Source organism: Miscanthus floridulus, chromosome 18, assembly GCF_019320115.1.
Source record: "Miscanthus floridulus cultivar M001 chromosome 18, ASM1932011v1, whole genome shotgun sequence".
NCBI classification, from domain to species: Eukaryota; Viridiplantae; Streptophyta; class Magnoliopsida; order Poales; family Poaceae; genus Miscanthus; species Miscanthus floridulus.
In genome coordinates, this window is record NC_089597.1 from 38,058,810 (window position 1) to 38,082,639 (window position 23,830).

At 44.8% G+C, this 23,830-nt stretch overlaps 2 protein-coding genes across 3 annotated transcripts; one reads left to right on the plus strand and one right to left on the minus strand.

The window, feature by feature from the left end:
- Positions 1 to 511: 511 nt before the first annotated feature.
- Positions 512 to 1,369, minus strand: LOC136523674 (syntaxin-22-like). The gene has a single exon (XM_066517279.1). It carries the CDS (start codon positions 1,367 to 1,369, stop codon positions 512 to 514), a length of 858 nt encoding a protein of 285 aa, XP_066373376.1.
- Positions 1,370 to 20,248: 18,879 nt separating this feature from the next.
- Positions 20,249 to 22,903, plus strand: LOC136521614 (type I inositol polyphosphate 5-phosphatase 10-like). Of its 2 annotated transcripts, none has more exons than XM_066515363.1 (8): positions 20,249 to 20,366; positions 20,448 to 20,499; positions 20,654 to 20,753; positions 20,862 to 20,966; positions 21,048 to 21,896; positions 21,991 to 22,099; positions 22,225 to 22,373; positions 22,454 to 22,903. In XM_066515363.1, exons 2-8 carry the CDS (start codon positions 20,454 to 20,456, stop codon positions 22,614 to 22,616), a joined length of 1,521 nt encoding a protein of 506 aa, XP_066371460.1. In that variant the 5' UTR covers positions 20,249 to 20,366; positions 20,448 to 20,453; the 3' UTR covers positions 22,617 to 22,903. The 2 variants fall into 2 exon arrangements, with proteins under 2 accessions (XP_066371460.1, XP_066371459.1); XM_066515362.1 differs by having other exon boundaries at positions 22,459 to 22,903.
- The last annotated feature ends 927 nt before the right edge of the window (positions 22,904 to 23,830 follow it).

The window sequence follows — 23,830 nt, forward strand, 5'->3', positions numbered from 1 at the left end:
TTTGGAGCTCGTCATCACTGGATTTGTTTCCCTATGTGGCGAAGTGGGTGTGTACGCATATAGGATGAAAAAATGGCAAATTTGCAAAGCCCGCTATGGCAAATAGCTAATTTTCTTTCTTAGACCCAACAGGGCCAATGGTCATCCTTCTAGACCTGTTTCACTAATTGTTTTCAAGAGCTAGAAGCTAGAAATCCTCTCGAAAGGCTAAACCCAACTCTAATCAAATCCCTAACTTGGCAAGAGTTTTTCACCACCAACACCTCTAGGCTGATTTCACTAACCATCTTTTCAAGAGCTAGAGACCACAAATCTGCCCGGAAAGGCTAAACCCAACTCTAATCAATCCCTAACGTCGCAGGAGTTCTTCACAGCCACCACCCCAAAACATGAATTTGGCCATCAATCGGAAAGTTAGAAATTTGGTAGATTCTCTCAACCTAAATCTATCACAAGATTTGGAAACAATCCTCATATATCAATCAAGAGTTACTACAGTTCTAGCAGGTTACTACGCTACAGACACTAACGCAAAGATGAACATGACGAGCCCAAAAACGGTGATCAGCAAGCACTTCATCGACGAGCTGGTCTCATGCGTCAGTGCGGCCCTGGAGAGCTGCTCTTCCGCCTTGCTTGTCTCGATGGCGGCCTTCTCCACGTTGGTCTCGACGACATAGATGGCCCCTTGCTGGTCATGGACTAGCTTTGCGAGGTCCACGAAGATCTCGTTGATCTCAGCGATCTCCTGCTGGATCTTGCATATCTCCCGCTCCCTCTCCTCGACGAGGGCCTCGTTGAAGGTGATCTCGTTGTCCAGCAGGGCTAGCTCCTGCGTCCTCCGTGATTCCACCAGCTGCTGCTGCTGCTGCATCTGGATGTTGTTGTATTGCTGATCGGCGGCGCCGGCAGTGGCATTGGCATTGTTCAGTTGTGATGATCCTATGGGAGAGCCGCCGTAGCTGGGCGGCGACGGAGGAGGAAACATCGGCGGCACACGACGGGCGGCGGCGGCGGTTTCCTGGCGATCGGCCTCGATGATCCGGCCCTGCACCCACTGGAACTCCCTGAGCGCGGCCTGGAAGTCCGTGGCCAGGTTGGGCCCGACGGCAGCGGCGGCGGCGGGGTCGGCCAGCCTCCGCGCCGTATTCCGAGCCAGGCGCGTGACGTCGGCGCGCGCCCTGCGGATGCGCTCCCGGACCACGCGGGCGTCGCCGGCGCCGGCGGCGATCTCGTGCGAGAGGCGGCGGAGCTCCGACACCTTGGTGTTGATCTGGAAGACGCAGTGCGCCACCACGGCATGTGGCGGCGGCGGAGGACGAGGAGGCAGGCCCGCCTCCAGGTCGTGGCAGACGTCCTGGAAACTCATCGGCGTGGCGGCTGTCGCGCGCTGTGAGCCGGGGCGTCTGATCCTTCAATGCTGCTGGCGATCTGCGTAGGGAGCGGAGGACTCGTATTTAAGGACGGCGCGGCGGTGGCGGTGGCGGTGTCGCTGGTGAAGCCTGCTGAAACGGAGGCGGCGAGTCGGAGTCGGGCCGAGCGGTCGACTTTATCTTACGTCCGTACCGGACTTCGGAGGCAGCGTTGAAACGGAGACGGTAACCCTTCCAATTGCTTGGCAGCCGCCAGCGTGAGAGGGAGTCAGGCACGGAAAGGACTGAATATAGATGGATTTGCATATGCGGAATGCGGAATACATGTCGGGGAAGAAGAGGACAACGCAGAAATCGTTCACAATTTTTGTTTAGAGATTATAGAGAAGAAAATAAGATGTTTTTTTTTTGTAAAAAAAGAAGAAGAATTGTTTAGATTAGAGAAGAAAATAAGATGTTTTTTGTAAAAAAATGAAGGAAAAGAAAAATACCAAGCTCAGTTGGTGCTCAGTTCATCTGAATTATGGGAGAGATGAATGTGACAACTCGTGTAGTCACGAGAGCATGTCATCATCGCTCGGTTATACACTATTGGGGTGAGATAGCTTGGAACCCGTGACCTCAGGTTAAGAGATCAAACAAGCCAACCAAATTTTCCATCAACCCGTTATTGTGAAGCTGGGGCACAGATTAAGATTAAATTGTCTGAACAAAACAGCTGGAGTCCATCAGCAATGATATCATCCACGTCAGCAGGAAAACAATTTCCGTCCAATTTACATTCGACGGCTAATTATGGGCATGGTTGGCTTTCAATTCTTGCCCAGCCAAAACCATGGCATACCAAAATTTGTAGTTATTAATTGGTTCATTGTCAAAAAATTGGCATACCAATATGTTGACACCAAATTTTGACCGGAATACAAAAGAACCTTGAATTTCGGAATCTGCTGGAGAAAGCAGAGATATTTGCAAAAATCGGCTAAGCGAGTTGCCGTTCGAAGCAGCTAAAACGAGGTGACGTCATCATTTCAAGGGTGAGCCGGGTCAGCAAAGGATGGCGGTAACCTGAAACAAGAAGACACTGTGGACTCCGTAGAAAGAAAAATTTGGAGTCCAAATTATCTTAATTTAGTATATTTTGTTTTCTTTTTTAAGTTTTGTAATCGGTTTTGATTGATCAGTACTCATAGTCAAGCCTCAGGTATAAATATTAGACACCGGCTATTATAATAGACATCTCTCATCGATCAATCAAACAAGTACCTTTACTTTTCGGCTTACGCCACCTCGTAGGAGTAGGAGTAGAGTAGATCTCGGCGAGTTCTTCGGGCAAGCAGGGCTGCATCGGTTAGGTCCGACCTCCGGTTTGTTTGTGAGTATCCGTCACGACTTATACTTTGTTTATAAGGCTGCATCGGTTAGGTCTGACCTCTTGTAAGCTTTGTATAAGTTAGTTATCAACTTTTATCAGTAATTGTAAGGTTGCATCGGTCTGGCTCGATCTCATACAATTTCTGGTACAAGTTATCCCTCGATTCTTATCAAAATTTGTAAGGTTGCATCGATCCGGCTTGATCTCATGCAAATTTTGATACGGATTAGTTATCGGTTAAATCTATTAAGATTGGTAGGGTTTTCTTACTGTTTTTAATAGATTTGGTAGTCATCGATCTGGTTATCATTGGTATTCTTATTATTTGTAACAACATCACTCCTCACCCGATTAAGATCGAAACGAATCGGCTTTATATCTCTTTAAGCTATCGTCTTGTCGCTTTACATCGTCTAGATCTCACTTTTGACGATGGTTTTGGCTAGATTAGTCATTTTATTTAAATATTGATCGAAGCTAGCATGTGGTAAAGGCGTGTTTGATCCTAAGTAAAGCTTGTTAGTTGATGAAATCTAGTCTAGAATTGTTATTATGGCCACCATCGATCCAGTGGACCCCCACTGTGAGCACTATAGATTAAAAATTATTAATTAATAAGTCTTGCTTATGGTCAAATATAGTCTTTGGCTGCATGCTATGTTCGCATCGGCTATTTAGCCGATCGCTCGCGCTTTTCACGATCGTAACATGCTTTTCACGATTCTGTTAAGTGTGAATGAATTCATATTCTTTGAAGGTTTAATCTGTTATCTTTATTATGGCTATCATCGATCCGATCGAACTCCACTGTTAGAGATAATAGGTTGGATCTGATAGGTTTATGGATCTGTCCATGTTTAATGGCTGAGTGTTTACATGTTATGAGCTTACCTTCACCGAAATCGGCTATTTTAGCCGATAGCCCGCTTGTTGAGAATATACTAGCTATTCATATGTTTGTACTTGTTCTTATTCTGGTCAAAAGCTAGTATGTGTAACACCTCTGGTGTTTTGACCTAGCACTAAAATTTGACATGTCATCATATGCATTGCAAAGCATTCATATAGTATAAAGTTTTGAATGCATTCACTAAATAAGGTTTAGTTCATAATGTTGTTATTTCATGTGATGTGATTTAAAATCCTAAATAAAGATCATGACTACAAGGGTCAAAATTCATGTGATCATGTGAAGTCATGTGTCATTTGACTCAAATAACCCTAATGGGCCATGTTACTGGTCAAAAATCAAAATTTAAGTAAAAGGAAGACAAATCAACTTTGGATTCAAATTCAAATCACAAAAGTCATTTTTGCCCCTTTTGACTAATTCAAAATCCATGTGGAATTTGGGGTTGAGGCAAAAAGCAAAGTTGGAGATTATTATATGTAGATCAACTTTGGTATTCAAAGTTTTTCAAGTTTACATATAAAATTTGGAGTAATTTTGAAATGATTCAAATGCTCAAATGCACCCCAAATTCAAATTTCAAAATGGAGGCAGAATTTGAAAATATTCCTAGAAGCAAAGTTGTAGAGTTTGAAAAATTGAACAACTTTCATTTTTGGAGATTTTCAACTTCTTTAGAAAATTTGAGAGCAATTTGAAAAATGGACTCAGTGGCAGTTCTGTAAATATTTCAAAAATCAAAATCCACCTCTCTGCTTGCCGCCGGCGCCACGCGGATGTCGCCGCCGATCTGATTTCGCCGCTTCCTCGCGCCTTGACACGCAGCTGGTGCCGTGGTGGGTCCGTCCGTGCACTGTCGTCACCGGGCAGTCCCTTCCTGGCTATAAATAGCAGCAGTCGCCGTCGTCGTCCCCGTTTCCCCCTTCTGCTCTGCTCCGCCGCCAGCTAGCTCCGTCGCTCGCTATAGCCATCGTCGAGCAGTCTCCATCGTGCCCAGCTATGCCAACACGATCGCCTCGGCCTTGCGCTTCTCTGCGGCTTGCTCACGTCGCTTAGGTTGGCCGGAATCGCCCGGCGCAACATCTTCTTCCCCGAGTCCAGCCGGAGCTCCACCACCATCGCCTCGACGTGGCCAGGCCATTCCAGACCGTCTCCGCCTTCACCAAGCCCACCGGCGTGACCGTGGTGAGCTACTGAACGTGATGTTCACTTCGCTTTTGACTCTACCGCATTCTCGCCGGGGTTACACCATGAGCCGTCGTGCTCGAGCCGCCATGGTCGGCGTGGGGTCTTCTCCGGTGCGCCTTCTGCCGATCTGAGGGCTGGGATGAGTTCGTAGCAGTGTGTAGGTCATTTGGGTGCAGTCTGCCTCGTCGGAGCGTCACCGTCGGCGCATTTTGGGGCCGGCCAGTGAGGGCAGCGCCGTCGTGAACTGTATGAGTCGCTGACGAGTGGGGTCAGCCTGTCAGTGAGAAGGAAGAAGAAGAACAGTGATGTTTTGTTATTTTCTGATTTTGAATAGTGCTAAATCTTTGGAAATTTGTAGAAAAATAATCATAGCTCCAAAAATTCTAAAAATTTTTGTGTAGCTTTTGTACATGCTCTAGTATGGTTTAAAAATATGAAACTTGAAATATGAATAAATTTTTAATGTTCAAATATTCAGTCCATTAATTGATAAATGCAATTTCCATGATTTTTGTAGGCCACTGTATAATTCCAAAAATTATGAAATTTGTTTTGGTACACTAATTTGTCATGAGGAAGCTTACATAAAATTTTGAGGTCATTTGGAACAAGTTCATTTTTGGGCTTATTTCCAAATTAATTCAAAAATAAATAAAAGCAAACCCTAAGTGTTTGATTAGTGTTTGATCTTGTTTTGGTCATGTTTTGTGACCAGTAGGGTTCAAGATCAGTTTGGTCAGAGAGTTCACCGTAGTGGTCGGAGAGTTCACCGTAGTGGTCGGAGAGTTCACCGAAGTGGTCGAAGAGCTCGCCGAAGTGGTCGGTGCTGGCGTGGTCACATCCGTTATGAATATGGTTTGGTTAGTTTGGCTTGTAACTGTACCATGAAAGAAAGTTGTATTCAAGGTGTTGTTATATTTCATGCACCATGAAAGCATCATGTTTACATTATCATCATGTTGAAGCATATGCTATTATTTCGTGTAGAACCCGAGAGTGAAACAATTCTAGTTGAGCAAGTTCTGAAAGAGTCCCCGGTGTCACGGGATTCGGTAATCGTGATACTGATCCAGAACCCGAGATCGTTAATGAAGGCAAGCCCCGGTTTATGCATTAAACCCTTACCTTGTTTACTTTGAAAAGTTTATCACCTATGTTACTTATTGCATTAAGTTGATTAATTCAAATGTTACCTACTTGATGCATTGCCTACCTTGTTAATTGTTTACCATCCTTGAAGATGTTTTCATTTACAAAGGCGTAGAATGCTTAGTGTGCTTTATGGTAGGTTTTCAAAGCAAAAGTTTCGATACAATCAAAGATGGCATACTGGCCAAAGAGAGAAAGAAGATAGAATGAACTAGAGACTAGTCGGGTGACTTATCTTGAATGTTGGGTAATGTTGCCGACTATGTCGCTTAAAGGCCACTCATTGTGGATCTTCTAAACGAGACACTTTGTAGTACTGGTCACATACTCCGGTAAGCCTACTTCGGCTAATCCGATACTAAGACGAATGCCCATGCACTGGGAGTGGAGAGATGGCGGGAGTAGCGTGTACCCTCGTGGCTAGAATGTGGCCAGATTTGAGGTGTGCTGTGCTCTCGGATGGCGTGGAGATGGCTTAGTATAGGAGGATCCGGTAGCGAGGTTGATATATGCAAGATTAAGTTCTACATATGTCGTGTGATAAGGAATCCCCAGTTGGGACTTGAATCAATTCAAATTGCCGATGCTCCACGGATATAGAGACTCGATTCATTATAGAAGCAATGCAGGACTGGTGAATTACTAAAATATGAGAAAAGAATGGAATGAGAAGGAATGGAATATGGGAAATGTACATTTAGTTGAAATAATGAACTAAAAGAACTTAGGGGTAAAACTTGAAAATAGAATAAGCATAGTAAGCTTTTGGCAATGAACTTTTGAATCTTGCTACATCCTTACCTTGTCCCAACACCTGCATCTTTAAATCTTTCAACCCCTGTTACGTCGGGTTAGTCTTGTTGAGTACCTTTGTACTCAGGGTTTGTTAACCCTTGTTGCAGGTGAGTCGCATGTGCAGGCTTGTTTTGGTCCCTACTGCATGTCTGTGTTTGAAGTCAATGACGATGAGGAGTGATGAATGGCCTTTGGACAAGGCACTAGTTTGTTTGATAAATAATGTTAATGTAATATTATCCCGCTACTATGGTTGTATGACACTTATGGTATTGTAAGTTTGAAAACAACTGGTTTGTAAACTATGTTATCTTAAGACTTTCACTATCTTTACTCTGATGTATATATTTGAATAAACTGTTGTAATCTGCAATGTCTATGATTGGGATCCTGTTTGAAAAGAGAATCGTGGATGATTCGGGTTTCCTGAGGACACCCAACAGACCTGTTGAGTTGTTGGGAACTCGTGAACGCTATCCGAGGTCTGTTAAGACAACGATAGGTGCACGTGGGCCCGATTTCTTAGGAGGTTCTGCCACAGCTGGTATCAGAGCGTTCCCATCTAAGATCATTGTAGGTTACTTTGAAAAACCTTCAAACTGATTTGGATCAAAGAAAGTAAACTTGATATTTTAAAGTTCAAATTTCTTTCTTCTTACCTTTGATCTAGCCTCAATCCTGTCTTATTTGAAAGTTTGTGGCGGATAATATGATTAGGTTTGTCCTATGTATTAAAAATCTAGTACTTATGATTATATAAATCTTTTGTACTTAGATTCGTAAGATCGATTCATGCATCATGCTTGAGCACCTTGCATAAATAATTCCCCTTAATAGTGGTTGGGTAAGTAATGTCAATACCATTCTTGCTAACCTCCATTATCCTCAAGCTATTCTTATAGTCCTACCTTAAATCCTACAGGCTATGGCAAAGACCAAGGTAACCGCACGCAAGTCCACTGGACCTCATGGAGTCCCTCGTCACCAGTTGGCACCAAGAAACCACGAGCTTGGTGAAGGGAGTTCCAAGAACCTAGGAGAGGAAGGATCTTCAAGCAACCCCGCCAACGTCGAGAACCTCAACAAGGAGCTCAACACTCTTCGTCGAGCTCATGCCAAAGATCAAGAAGAGCTGGCGAAAATGCAAAGGGGCATTACCATGACCATGGAGCTGTGAAATGAAGCCTAGACACAAGAGGATGTGGCCAATGAACGCGTCCATGAGTTGGAGTTCTACGTAGAAGACCTGGAGATGGACAATGCCATTCTTCATGAGAATGTCCACATGCTGTACGCTCAACTTCATCCACCTCATGGGGATGGTGAAGTTACAGATGAAGAAATGATTGTAGCTCTAGGAGAAGTCGAGAATGAAGAAGAGGAGGATCTTGAGGAGTTAGTGTACTTCTCGGATGAAGATGAGGTTTCGTCCGATATGGGCACGAATGCCGAAGACTGAGAGCTCGGAGTAGTAATGGTTCCTTTACTGCTTTCCTAGTAAACCAGGGTTGTCTTGTGAGATACAAGACATGTAATTTAAATAAGTAACCCTTTGTAGCATGAAACCTTTTAAATGCTTTCAATAAAGAATAATGTAAGTAAACGTGTTTCTCTAACAGATGCCTCGACCTATCACCCGAACTGGTGCTAGTGGCTTGCATGACGATGATGAGTGCCCAAATCCTCCACCTATGCCTTCGACTATGGCAGATGCCATAGCCGCACTCATCAACGCAACGGCAGAGAATGCTAGGCTGTTAAGGGAATTGGCGCAGAACCAGCAGGCACCATACCCTAATCATGGCCGTCGTAATAATGGAAATGATGAGTCAACCTATGTTGATTTTACTGACACACGTCCACCGGTGTTCTCTAAGGCAGAAGAACCTTTAGAAGCAGATGATTGGCTTAGAACAATAGAGCAAAAGTTTGAGCTGATTCACTGTACCGAGGTTCAGAAACCTAGGTTTGCGGCACAGCAACTCCGAGGAGCTGCTGGTGCCTGGTGGGCAAATTTGGTAGCAGTACAGCCCGCTGGTCACCAAATCAACTAGAGGGAGTTCAAGGATGCCTTCAGGGCACACTATATTCCAGATGGTGTGATGACCATGAAGTTAGAAGAGTTCTTAGCTCTTAAGCAAGGGGAGCACCCGGTGATGCATTATGTTGGGCGTTTCAATCACCTGTCGCAGTATGCTATAGAGTATGTGAATACTGATAGGAAGAAGAAGAATCATTTTCTTAGAGGCCTGAACACTAAACTTCAGACCATGATGGCAACTTGTGGTAACGCAACTTACCATGAGACAATCAACATTGCTATCGCTTCAGAGGAGAATTACCGCCGACACAAGGAGGCGAAGAAAAAGAAAATATCTGCTTCCGGATCATCAAGTGGCAAGCGTTAGAAGATAGTATACCATCCTCAGAATCATGGCCGTATGCCATTCCACCCACAACAAGGCCAAAGCAGGCAGCAGATCTTCATTCGCCCTGCAACTAATACGCCTTATACTCATCAAGCACCGCAGCAGCAAAATAATACAAATAATGCAAACCGCAATGCTACTTCCCAGAATCACAATTTTCCATGCTATAATTGTGGTAAACCCAGACACTTTTCCTGAGAATGTCCATATCCTAGAAAGAATAATCCTGATGCACCCAAAGCCCCTGTTACTCAAGCTCAAAATTAGTACAAGGGCAATGCTCAGAACAGTCAGAAGGGTCAGGCTGAAATGAAAACTGGAAGGGTCTTCTATACTCAAGTGGAATCTATTCCAGAAGGAGAACCAGTAATGATGGGTATGTTTCCCATTGCTAAGCATCCTGCAATTACCTTATTTGATTCTGGTGCATCCCATATATTCATCAATCGTACATTTGTTGTGAAGCATAGAATAGCTATTGGGGAAATAAAAGAACCATATCATATACAGTCGCTTGGGGGACGAATCTGTACAAGGGAGGTAGTTCAGCATGTACCTATTGATTTGGGAGGTTATGAGTTCCCTACCAATATGCTGATATTAAAGGATCAAGATATAGATGTGATCCTTGGTATGAACTGGTTAACTCAACACGGGGCTATCATAGATGTCCTACGTAGAACCATAAGGGTAAATGCACCTGGCAGCAAAACCCAACTTCTCATCCAACTTCCCTTTTCTAAGAGTACAGTGGAAACAGTCTGTGCAACTATTGTTGAAGGAGCCGAGAAAATTTCAGTGGTATGTGAGTTTACGGATGTCTTTCCCGATGATCTGCCTGGTCTGCCACCAGACCGAGACGTAGAGTTCAGAATTAATCTGAAACCAGGGACAGCACCAGTGTCCAGATGAGCATATAGGATGCCACCCAAAGAGCTAGCAGAATTAAAAATGCAACTACAAGAGTTGTTAGACAAGGGTTTCATTCAACCCAGTTCATCACCTTGGGGATGCCCTGCTATCTTCGTGAAAAAGAAGGACCAAACCTTAAGGTTATGTGTTGACTGTCGGCCATTAAATGAAGTCACCATAAAGAACAAATACCCCTTACCCCGAATTGATTTGCTTTTTGATCAACTTGCGGGAGCTAAGGTATTCTCGAAGATAGACTTAAGATCAGGCTACCACCAGATTAAGATCAGACGTGAAGATGTGCCGAAGATAGCGTTTACTACCCGATATGGTCTATATGAGTATCTAGTCATGTCTTTTGGGCTGACCAATGCCCCGGCTCATTTCATGTACCTGATGAACTCAGTTTTCATGCCCGAGTTAGATAAGTTTGTCGTGGTGTTTATTGATGACATTCTTATCTATTCTAAGAGCAAAGAGGAACATGCGGAACATCTCCGTATTGTTCTACAAAGATTAAGAGATCACTAACTATATGCCAAATTCAGCAAATGTGCATTTTGGTTGGAGGAAGTACAATTTCTGGGTCATGTGCTATCTGCTGAAGGTATAGCTGTTGATCCGAGCAAGGTAGAAGAAGTCCTTAACTAGAAAGCACCTACAAATGTTCATCAAGTTCGTAGTTTTCTGGGGTTGGCAGGGTATTATCGTCGGTTCATCCCTGACTTCTCCAGGATTGCGAAGCCAATTACTGGATTGCTGAAAAATCAAACTAAGTTTGTATGGTCAATAGAATATGAAGAGGCCTTTCAGACATTGAAAAAGTTGTTGACAACTGCACTAGTATTAGCACAACCTGATATCGAGAGGCCATTTGATATCTATTGTGATGCATCTAGAATTGGTATTGGCTGTGTTCTGATGTAAGAAGGCAGAGTCATAGCATACTGAAGGGTCAAGATGGCGACTAGAGGGGGGGTGAATAGTCTTTTCTAAAACTTAATCGCGTCGGCTAACCGATACAAATGTGGAATTAAAACTATCGGTCTAGTCAAGACTATACCCCACTATATATGTTCACTAGCACCTTGCAAAGATAACAATTATGCAACAAAGGTGCCGGGCTAGATAGAGCTCTCCTAACCAATTCTAGAAGTAAGGTCACACAAACCTATGCCGCTAGTACTTTAAGCAACAAGGGAGCTCCTACACATGCTAGTAAGCAAAAGCACAAAGCTAACTAAGCTCACTAGCAATGCTTAATAACAAGGCGACCAATGCCAAATTAGAGAGCGCAATTACTTAGCTACACAAACTAAGTAATGTGACTAACAAGGTTACACAAACCAAATTAGCCACGCAAGGGAGCTACTTCTATGCTACACAAGCAAGAAGGTAATTAGCAAGCTACACAAGCTATCTAATTACAAGAGCAACTACACAAGCTTAATATGTATAAAAGTAATTGCAAGCTTGTGTAATGGGGATGCAAACCAACGGGAAGAACAAGGTTGACACGATGATTTTTCTCCCGAGGTTCACATCTTTGCCAACACGCTAGTCCCCGTTGTGTCGACCGCTCACTCGGTGGTTCGGCGGCTAATTAGCATCACCCGCTAAGCCCGCACGTCGGGCGCCGCAAGAACCTACCCCTTGAGTGAGGATAGCTCAATGACACGCTTTACTAAAGTTGCTCTTCGCGACTCCCGCGGGGCGAGCACAAGTACCCCTCACAAGCACTTCTCCGGAGCGCCGCACAAGCTTCTTGCGGGCTTCAACGGAGACCACCACCAAGCCGTCTAGGAGGTGTCAACCTCCAAGAGTAACAAGCACCACCGGCTTGCAACTCGATCACCTAGTGCCACTCGATGCAACCTCACGATGCAATCGCACTAGAATCGCTCACTCACACAATCGAATGATCACTATCAAGTATATGTGTGATGGAGGGCTCCCAAGCACTCACAAGCATGGACACTAAGTCCCTTGAGGTGCTCAGCACCGGCCATGGCCGAAGGCCACTTCTATTTATAGCCCCGAGGGCTAAACTAGCCGTTACCCCTTCACTGGGCAACGGTCGGGCCGACTGGACGCTCCGGTCGTGTTGACCGGACGCTGGACCTCAGCGTCCGGTCGCCCACAGACGACCACGTGTCCCGGTTCCAACGGTCACTTGACCTGACCGGACGCTCCAGCTTCTACTGACCGGACGCTGAACCCCCAGCGTCCGGTCGTTTCTAGTAAGCTCCCAAGCATGACCGGACGCGTCCGGTCGAACGCGATCGGACGCAGCCAGCGTCCGGTCACACTCCAGCTACTATGTCACCGTACGTCAGCCTGACCGGACGCAGCCTTCCAGCGTCCGGTGCATTCAGATCCAGCGTCCGGTCAGTTGACCGACGCCGGCATCTTCGCGACCAACACGTTTTCACTTCTAACTTCTTCACCCTTGCTCCAATGAGCTAACCACCAAGAATTTGCATCCGGCGTAATAGAAAATAGGCATTCCATTTTCCCGAAAGCGCCGAATCCCGCCGAGGATGTTAGCCACTCAACTTGCCACGCCACTCGATCCTAGCGACAATGCAAAGTTAGATCACTCGAGTGGCACTAGATGACCGATATACAAACAAGTTTGCCCCTCTTGATAGTACGGCCATCGATCCTAAACCCGGTCATAAACTTCTCTACACACCTATGACCGGTGAAATGAAATGCCCTAGGTTATACCTTTGCCTTGCGCATTCCATTCCATCTCCTTCAATGTTGATGCAACACATGCACCAACACGATCAACAATGATATGATCCACTTCATATCATCACATGATCATATTGGTTCATCGATCTTGACTCTACTTGCTCTTCACCGTTGCCATCGTCCATCGGCGCCAAGTCTTGCTCAAGCTTCACCGCCACGCGGTCCATCACTCCAAAGCCTTCGACTTGCCCTTCACGCTTGCAACCGGTCCATCAAGCCAAGTCTTGTCTTGATCTTCTCCACCTTGATCACATGACTCAATGTCATGTCTCATGTGCATTTAAGCTCCTTCATCATCACATGTGTGAGCTTTGTAACATCTCCAAGCCATTTTCACCTTCATGGCATATGTTGCTCACACACATGTACCTGTGGACTAATCACCTATGTATCTCACATAAACACAATTAGTCCACCTAGGTTGTCACTCAATTACCAAAACCAAACAAGGACCTTTCACATACGCTTCTAGACAACTCAAGAAGCATGAAGAACATTATCCCACCCATGATCTTGAATTAGCTGTTGTTGTTCATTCACTCAAGATTTGGCGACATTATTTGTTGGGCAATATATGTCATATCTATACGAATCACAAAAGTTTGAAATACATCTTCACCCAGTCAGAATTGAATATGAGGCAGAGAAGATGGTTGGAACTTATTAAAGATTATAATTTAGAAGTACACTATCATCCGGGCAAGGCTAATGTGGTTGCCGATGCCCTGAGTCGCAAGAGTCATTGTCATTGTCTGACTATAGAGCCTATACAATGAATGTTGTGTCAAGAGATGGAGCATCTGAATTTACAAATCATAGAACAAGGTTCCCTGTCCAATATTATAATTGAGTCCACTATCAAAGATCAGATCATTGATGCTCAACGGAAAAGTAAGGGCATAACCCATATTAAGGATAAAGTCAGATCTGGGAGACCAACATGTTTCAAGATTGATGAATCAGATGTCGTATGGTTCAAGGATAGATTGGTAGTACCCAAAAATCCGAAGCTACAAAAGCAGATTCTTGATGAAGCTCATTCTACAAGATACTCCATTCATCCGGGTAGCAACAAAATGTATCATGATCTGAGAAAGAGATATTGGTGGACCAAAATGAAAATAGAAATAGCTCAATATGTAGCCAAGTGTGATATTTGTCAGAGAGTCAAAGCGGTTCATATGAAGACTGTAGGTCCGTTACATTCGTTGCCAGTTCCATCTTGGAAGTGGGAAGATATTTGTATGGACTTCATCGTGGGATTGCCCAGGACATCTGCAGGCTACAATTCAATATGGGTTATTGTTGATCGTCTAACCAAGATAGCTCATTTCTTAGCAGTCAGAGATAAATATCGAGCAGAACAATATGCCAAGCTTTATCTTGATAGAATCTTCAGTCTGCATGGAGCACCCAAGACCATTGTCTCTGACAAAGGGTCATTGTTCATATCCAAGTTTTGGAAAAGTCTACATGAGTCTTTAGGAACTAAACTTATTCGTAGTTCTGCTTATCATCCGCAAACAGATGGACAGACTGAAAGGGTAAATCAAATTCTTGAAGATATGTTAAGAGCATGTGTTCTTTCCTTTGGTGCTAAATGGGATGAATGCCTTCCCTTAGCTGAATTCTCGTATAATAATAGCCATCAAGAGAGCATTAAAATGGCACCATTTGAAGCATTGTATGGCCGTAGGTGCCAAACACCTTTAAATTGGTCAGAAGCTGGAGAACGTTAGTTCTTTGGACCGGATGTGGTCAAGGAAGCTAAAGAGAAAGTTAAACTCATACAAGCTAATATGAAGCTAGCTCAATCTCGATAGAAAAACTATGCTGATAAGAGGAGACGACCGCTAGAATTCAAAGTGGGAGATTATGTCTACCTCAAGGTATCACCGATGAAAGGAGTTCATCATTTTGGGATTCGGGGAAAGTTGGCACCCCGTTATGTAGGTCCTTTTCAAATCCAACAACAATGTGGACAAGTCGCCTATCGCGTCAAGCTACCAGATCATATGTCAGCTATGCATGATATCTTCCATGTATCTCAGTTAAAGAAGTGTCTTCAAGTACCTGACCAAGAGATCGACTTTGGTGATGTAGAAATAGAACCTAATTTGACTTATGCCGAGTACCCCATTAGAGTCTTAGATCAGAAAGATCGAGTCACTCGTAGACGTACAATCAAGTTCTACAAAGTACAATGGAATCAACACACTGAAGATGAAGCTACTTGGGAGTCCGAGGATTACTTAGAAGAGAACTTTCCTGACTTCTTTGCTTCTATCTAGTTGCAATACCTTGTCTATATTGTAACTTGTCTTGTTGTTAACAGAATGCAAAACCCCCTCACTAGCCTTTTGAATAAAGTTATGATGTGTTAGCTTGACATATTTCCTTTTCCATTTCTTAGCCTTAAGTTTTAAATCTCGGGATGAGATTTCTTTAAGGGGGAAGGGTTGTAACACCTCTGGTGTTTTGACCTAGCACTAAAATTTGACATGTCATCATATGCATTGCAAAGCATTCATATAGTATAAAATTTTGAATTCATTCACTAAATAAGGTTTAGTTCATAATGTTGTTATTTCATGTGATGTGATTCAAAATCCTAAATAAAGATCATGACTACAAGGGTCAAAATTCATGTGATCATGTGAAGTCATGTGTCATTTGACTCAAATAACCCTAATGGGCCATGTTACTGGTCAAAAATCAAAATTTAAGTAAAAGGAAGACAAATCAAATTTGGATTCAAATTCAAATCACATAAGTCCTTTTTGCCCCTTTTGACTAATTCAAAATCCATGTGGAATTTGGGGTTGAGGCAAAAAGCAAAGTTGGAGATTATTTTATGTAGATCAACTTTGGTATTCAAAGTTTTTCAAGTTTACATATAAAATTTGGAGTAATTTTGAAATGATTCAAATGCTCAAATGCACCCCAAATTCAAATTTCAAAATGAAGGCAGAATTTGAAAATATTCCTAGAAGCAAAGTTGTAGAGTTTGAAAAATTGAACAACTTTCATTTTTGGAGATTTTCAACTTCTTTAGAAAATTTGAGAGTAATTTGAAAATTGGACTCAGTGGCAGTTCTGTAAATATTTCAAAAATCAAAATCCACCTCTCTGCTTGCCGCCGGCGCCACGCGGATGTCGCCGCCGATCTGATTTCACCGCTTCCTCGCGCCTTGACACGCAGCTGGTGCCATGGTAGGTCCATCCGTGCGCTGTTGTCACCGGGGCAGTCCCTTCCTAGCTATAAATAGCAGCAGTCGCCGCCGTCGTCCCCGTTTTCCCCTTTTGCTCTGCTCCACCGCCAGCTAGCTCCGCCGCTCGCCATAGCCATCGTCGAGCAGTCTCTATCATGCCCAGCTACGCCAACGCGATCGCCTCGGCCTTGCGCTTCTCTGCGGCTTGCTCACATCGCTTAGGTTGGCCGAAATCGCCCGGCACAACATCTTCTTCCCCGAGTCCGACCGGAGCTCCGCCACCATCGCCTCGACGTGGCCAGGCCATTCCAGACCATCTCCGCATTCACCAAGCCCACCGGCGTGACCGTGGTGAGCTACTGAACATGATGTTCACTTCGCTTTTGACTCTACCGCATTCTCGCCGAGGTTACACCGTGAGCCGTCGTGCTCGAGCCGCCATGGTCGGCGAGGGGTCTTCTCCGGTGCGCCTTCTACCGATCTGAGGGCTGGGATGAGTTCGTAGCAGTGTGTAGGTCATTTGGGTGCAGTCTGCCTCGCCGAAGCGTCACCGTCGGTGCATTTTGGGGCCGACCAGTGAGGGCAGCGCCGCCGTGAACTATATGAGTCGCTGACGAGTGGGGTCAGCCTGTCAGTGAGAAGGAAGGAGAAGAACAGTGATGTTTTGTTATTTTTTGATTTTGAATAGTGCTGAATCTTTGGAAATTTGTAGAAAAATAATCATAGCTCCAAAAATTCTGAAATTTTTTTTGTAGCTTCTGTATATGCTCTAGTATGGTTTAAAAATATGAAACTTGAAATATGAATAAATTTTTAATGTTAAAATATTCAGTCCATTAATTGATAAATGCAATTTCCATGATTTTTGTAGGCACTGTATAATTCCAAAAATTATGAAATTTGTTTTGGTACACTAATTTGTCATGAGGAAGCTTACATAAAATTTTGAGGTCATTTGGAATAAGTTCATTTTTGGGCTTATTTCCAAATTAATTCAAAAATAAATAAAAGCAAACCCTAAGTGTTTGATTAGTGTTTGATCTTGTTTTGGTCATGTTTTGTGACCAGTAGGGTTCAAGATCAGTTTGGTCGGAGAGTTCACCGTAGTGGTCGGAGGGTTCACCGCAGTGGTCGGAGAGTTCACCGTAGTGGTCGGAGAGTTCACCGCAGTGGTCGGAGAGTTCACCGTAGTGGTCGGAGAGTTCACCGTAGTGGTCGGAGAGTTCACCGAAGTGGTCGGAGAGCTCGTCGAAGTGGTCGGTGCTGGCATGGTCACATCCGTTACGAATATGGTTTGGTTAGTTTGGCTTGTCACTGTACCATGAAGGAAAGTTGTATTCAAGGTGTTGTTATATTTCATGCACCATGAAAGCATCATGTTTACATTATCATCATGTTGAAGCATATGCTATTATTTCGTGTAGAACCCGAGAGTGAAACAATTCTAGTTGAGCAAGTTCTGAAAGAGTCCCCGGTTGTCACGGGATTCGGTAATCATGATACTGATCCGGAACCCGAGATCGTCAACAAAGGCAAACCCCAGTTTATGCATTAAACCCTTACCTTGTTTACTTTGAAAAGTTTATCACCTATGTTACTTATTGCATTAAGTTGATTAATTCAAATGTTACCTACTTGATGCATTGCCTACCTTGTTAATTGTTTACCATCCTTGAAGATGTTTTCATTTACAAAGGCGTAGAATGCTTAGTGTGCTTTATGGTAGGTTTTCAAAGCAAAAGTTTCGATACAATCAAAGATGGCATACTGGCCAAAGAGAGAAAGAAGATAGAATGAACTAGAGACTAGTCGGGTGACTTATCTTGAATGTTGGGTAATGTTGCCGACTATGTCGCTTAAAGGCCACTCATTGTGGATCTTCTGAACGAGACACTTTGTAGTACTGGTCACATACTCCGGTAAGCCTACTTCGGCTAATCCGATACTAAGACGAATGCCCACGCACTAGGAGTGGAGAGATGGCGGAAGTAGCGTGTACCCTCGTGGCTGGAATGTGGCCGGATTTGAGGTGTACTGTGCTCTCGGGTGGCGTGGAGACGGCTTAGTATAGGAGGATCCGGTAGCGAGGTTGATATATGCAAGATTAAGTTCTACATATGTCGTGTGATAAGGAATCCCCAGCTGGGACTTGAATCAATTCGAATTGCCGGTGCTCCACGGATATGGAGACTCGATTCATTATAGAAGCAATGCAGGACTGGTGAATTACTAAAATATGAGAAAAGAATGGAATGAGAAGAAATGGAATATGGGAAATATACATTTAGTTGAAATAATGAACTAAAAGAACTTAGGGGTAAAACTTGAAAATAGAATAAGCATAGTAAGCTTTTGGCAATGAACTTTTGAATCTTGCTACATTCTTACCTTGTCCCAACACCTGCATCTTTAAAGTCTTTCAACCCCTGTTACGTTGGGTTAGTCTTGTTGAGTACCTTTGTACTCAGGGTTTGTTAACCCTTGTTGCAGGTGAGTCACATGCGCAGGCTTGTTTTGGTCCCTGCTGCATGTCTGTGTTTGAAGTCAATGACGATGAGGAGTGATGAATGGCCTTTGGACAAGGCACTAGTTTGTTTGATAAATAATGTTAATGTAATATTATCCCGCTACTATGGTTGTATGACACTTATGGTATTGTAAGTTTGAAAACAACTGGTTTGTAAACTATGTTATTTTAAGACTTCCGCTATCTTTACTCTGATGTATATATTTGAATAAACTGTTGTAATCTGCAATGTCTATGATTGGGATCCTGTTTGAAAAGAGAATCGTGGATGATTCGGGTTTCCCGAGGACACCCGACAGACCTGTTGAGTTGTTGGGAACTCGTGAACGCTATCCGAGGTCTGTTAAGAAAACGATAGGTGCACGTGGGCCCGATTTCTTAGGAGGTTCTGCCACAGTATGTTTCTTATTTGATATAGATTTTTTTCATGTTTACTCATTATACCTTTATTACATGCTCTCATGATCATCAGGTGTTAAGACTATATACTCGAATATCTGATGATTGTCGACATGCTTATTTTATTCACTTTGCATCATGAACATGCTGTATATTGACTCTTTAGTCGATAGCCTTATCTCATTGGCTACTTAGCCGCACATTTGGAACTGTGTGGAACAACACCGACATATTCCACCTTAAATTATTGATCAATCTGTCCTCCTTGTCAATTACAGGTAGGGATGAAAACGGTACGGATATTTTCTGACCGTATTCGAAACCGAATCCGTTTAGAGGGGTTGAGATCTGTCCGTATCCGAGTCCGGATATCCAACATCCGATACCGTATCCGTATCTAAATACTCAAATCGCATATTTATGATGTCGATATCCAATCGTATCCTATCCGACATAGTTGACACTATCCGTATTCGAATCCGAATCCGGACAGAAATATGAAAACAAATATAATATTGGTGATATCCGTCCATATCCGATCCGTTTTCATCCCTAATTACAGGCTTAAATTGACTGACACGCCCCAGGTCACGATCATCCGGTCCGGTGTTTCCTTAAGCCCAGGGAGAGCTCGGGATCTGGTCCACGCGGTTTCTCTTGGCTTGCTGTGTTTCCCGGCGGTGAGGATAAGCCCGTCGCTTTTCGCCGTCAACACAATATTTATGGCTAAAGTTTTGACAAGTCTCTAGAAAGTTCTTAAACTATATATAAAAGAGAAAATTGGCAAGCCTTGATTTTGACAGCAAACCAAATATACGCCTATGTTTTTTTGTCCTAACTTTGGCAGCCTTGATTTTGGCAAGCTTAAATTTTTGCTTGCCATAATTTTGGTTGGGCAAAAATTGGCAACCAATCAGCCCTGTATATATTTAGTTTGTTTACAACGGCGATCCCCTCCTAGCGGACTACACCAGTAGAGGGTTTTATTCGAAGTTATACAAAATCCTAAGAACTTGGTCCCTTTTTTCACCTTTCGATTTTTTTAACTGGCCTTGAGAACAGGAGAAAGGAGGGAGAAAAAAGTTGACCGGGGTAAACGAACACATGCCCTGCTTTCCTGGGCATTTCAAGCAGCCTTTCACACAAGTACCGCCCAACCACCCATTACCCTCCGTTTCCCCTGCCCCTTCTCCGTTCGTCTACCTCCCCACATTTCTCTCTCGAATAGCGTGGATGAGCAGAGCATCCTTCGCGTCAAACTCGGAGCGGCAGAAATGGCGGAAACCTTCGTGTTCCTTCTCAAGCAACACATCACGTGAACTACAACCAGGAGACAGGTAACGATCAGGTCCTCACGTCTTGCAAACAGGATTGTATTCTGCAATGTGCGTTTCTGATTGCACCGTTTGTGCTCACAGGGCGCCATGTCCAACGTCTTCGCCATGAAAGGGAGGGACCTGAATAGTGCAGGTTAGTAGCTTCTGTATATGTGAGCCGCCTGCATCGTCATTCAATTTCAGTTTTACAGCAATATGGCAAAAAATTGGTTGGAATTGCCCATGAAATATTTTCAGAAAATTCGGGCACCACAGTGCAAATGTATAAAATTTTGCTGATGTTTCAGATCCACAGAGCTGCAATGCAGCACGGGCACGGTTGAAGAGCGCGAGCCTGCACCATGTGGATTTGCCCAATAGGCAGAAGGATGATACACGCCAGTACCAGTAATTACGATGTTCAATTGATTTAAACCTTATATGATGTTGATCAAATCATGTACTACTCCTACAAAAGATGATATGGCCATGACCCTAGCTAATACATGGATGCAGGATGTTTGTTGCTACATGGAATGTTGGAGGAAAGACTCCGAGTAATAGGCTTAACCTGCAAGATTTTCTCCAGGTTGAAGAATCACCTGACATTTGCGTCTTAGGGTACGGCCAAATTCCACATTTCGAAATGTTTCGTATAATTTGTGTTTGCATGTCTCTGAATTAATCTGACGCCACGAGTAGGTTTCAGGAGATAGTTCCCCTGACCGCCGGGAACGTGCTGGTGGTGGAGGACAACGAGCCGGCGTCCAGGTGGCTGGCTCTCATCCACCAGGCGCTGAACGAGCCCCAGGAGCAGCCCGACGACGACGACGACCCGCCACCGCCGGAGCCGCCGCCGCCTGCAGACGCCGGCCGGCACCATCATCACCGCCGTCGCGACTCCTCCCTCTTCTTCCAGACGCCGTCGCTCAAGGTGCTCAGCAACAGCTACCGCGTCGACAGCGCGCTCGTCAAGACGTGCAACTGCTCCGCCGAGCCGTCGTCCATGCGCCGCAGGGCGACGGAGATACGCGCGTCCGTGTACCGCGCCGAGGCCGAGGCCGAGGCCGAAGCGGCGGCGGCGTCCATGAGCGCCGCCGCCGGGGGCGGCGACACATCCACCAGCGGGTGCAACGACACCGACGCAGCAGCAGACGACGCCGCCGGCGGCACGCCGGCGCACTGCGAGCCTGGCTGCGGCGGCGGCGGCGGCATGAGCTACTGCCTGATCGGGAGCAAGCAGATGGTGGGGCTGTTCCTGTCGGTGTGGGTGAAGCGGGAGCTGGTGGAGCACATCGGCCACCTCCGCGTGGACTGCGTCGGCAGGGGCATCATGGGCTGGCTCGGCAACAAGGGCTGCATCGCCATCAGCATGACGCTGCATCGCACCAGCTTCTGCTTCGTCTGCAGCCACCTGGCCTCCGGCGAGAAGGAGGGCGACGAGGTGCGCCGCAACGCCGACGTCGCCGAGATCCTCAGGAGCGCGCACTTCCCGCGCGCGTGCAAGCTGCTGGCCAGCCATCGTGTCCCGGAAAAGATTCTTGACCACGAGTAATTAAGCTTTAGAACGAAAGCACCTATATATGAACCTTTCTTTTCCACCACAATCTTGCAGTGCTAACGCAAATTCACAATGTTAAAACAGCCGGATGATATGGCTCGGTGATCTGAACTATCGAGTGTCGCTAAGCTACGAAGAGACAAGAACGTTGCTCGAGGAGAATGACTGGGACGAGCTTCTGAAGAAAGATCAGGTACGAACTGTCCACAGCAGTTTTGATCATCAGACACTGACGTCTCTCTGGTAATCGAGCGTGTGAAAACCTACTAGCTTGGCCAAATTTTCACCATAAACAGTTAAACACAACAATTTGTGCAGCTGATGATAGAGAGAGAAGCAGGAAGAGTGTTCAGTGGCTGGAACGAAGGCAAAATCTGCTTCGCGCCGACGTACAAGTACACGCACAACTCCGACGCGTACGCCGGCGAGACGGCCAAGTCCAAGAAGAAGCGGAGGACGCCGGCATGGTATTCGGTCGATCATCCCGATTCGACATTGTAATTCTTCAGCTCGATCACGATATGTTACCCAAGGACGTGCATGTCAGTGTAGGTGCGACCGGATACTGTGGCACGGCGACGGCATCGAGCAGCTGCAGTACCTGCGCGGCGAGTCCAGGTTCTCCGACCACCGGCCGGTCTGTGGCGTGTTCGCCGTCGAGGTGGACACCGACGACGGCAGCAAGATCAAGAGGGGGTACTACTCCGTGAACGCGCGGATGGGTCATGACAAGCCGGCGTAGACACGGCTAGCTTCTGCGAGCCCTCGTATAGTGGAATGCTGTGTGTAGGCAGAGAATTACTAGCAGCCTGTTCGCTTGCTCGTAAATGATTGTAAATTTTCAGCCGGAAACAGTGTTTTTCTCTCATACCAAACCAGCCAGCAGTAAATAATTCACGATACGATACGGCCTCCCGAACAGGCTGTAGAGCAGTAAAGATTGTAGAGACCATTGTCCATTGATGGCAGCTGAAGTATGAGGAGTATACATTGCCACTAGCAAGTCTTCTCTCTTGTATAGATTCTATTTAAAAAATAGCAACAGTACTGCCATATCATTGTGTCATAGGTTCTTCCTCATGGGCAGGGTGTGCAAGCCTGCAAAGACATGGTTAAAATTTGTGAGTTTGGAGAGAAGCATTTTCCTTTTCAAAAATAAATTGGATTGATAGACGTCTGCCTTCCTTCACCCCTTCTCTTCACTTTGGCTAATCTTACTTCTGACAGGGTTGTGTGAAGCTTGAGACAAAGGGCCCTCTGGTTTTAGATTTTCCGCTTAAATTTGCTCTCTATCAAAGCGTCCGTCCGGCCGGACGGGATGGACCCGTCTGCCCCGCGCCTCGTACCTTGACTATACACGTATCATGACGACACACGTATGTTGCAAATATATGTTCTAAATGTTTCAACTGTTTCAAACGTATGTTGCAAGTGTTTTATTTGGATGTTGCATATGTTGCACTGGCTATATATAACTACTATGTAACTGGCTACAAAATAACTTATTCTGTAGCCACTTTGAGTTACAATAATTACTATATTAATTTACGAGATTATAGTAACTCCTTGATAAGTGATTTACTATAACGTTATAGTAAATACCTTATATTATAGTAACCCAACTATCGTAAATATGTATTGATATTATCGTAAATGAGTATATAAAATTATTGTAAATGAAGGTGACTACAGAATAACTTATTTTTTAGCTGGCTAAATATACTCTCTCTCTATCTATATATATATTAGCTTTCCATCTCAATCGTCCATCGGCTACTTCCAGCGATTGCCGTCTGATTGTCACGTCCCGGTCAAAAGTCAACTTCCAGTTACTGCGAATGCTGAGTCATCATAAATAAAGATGCAAGCAAGCAACCGCCCGTCCATGGTCCATGGCCGGCGGCGACTACACCCAAACCCCGAC

Excerpts from the sequence above, each read along its gene's own strand:
- LOC136523674 (XM_066517279.1), bottom strand. The coding sequence starts at position 1,369 with ATGAGTTTCCAGGACGTCTGCCACGACCTGGAGGCGGGCCTGCCTCCT.
- LOC136521614 (XM_066515362.1), top strand. The coding sequence starts at position 20,454 with ATGTCCAACGTCTTCGCCATGAAAGGGAGGGACCTGAATAGTGCAG. Across the intron at positions 20,500-20,653 it reads GAGGGACCTGAATAGTGCAG|ATCCACAGAGCTGCAATGCA; the intron begins GTTAGTAGCTTC and ends CTGATGTTTCAG. Across the intron at positions 22,374-22,458 it reads AAGCGGAGGACGCCGGCATG|GTGCGACCGGATACTGTGGC; the intron begins GTATTCGGTCGA and ends ATGTCAGTGTAG.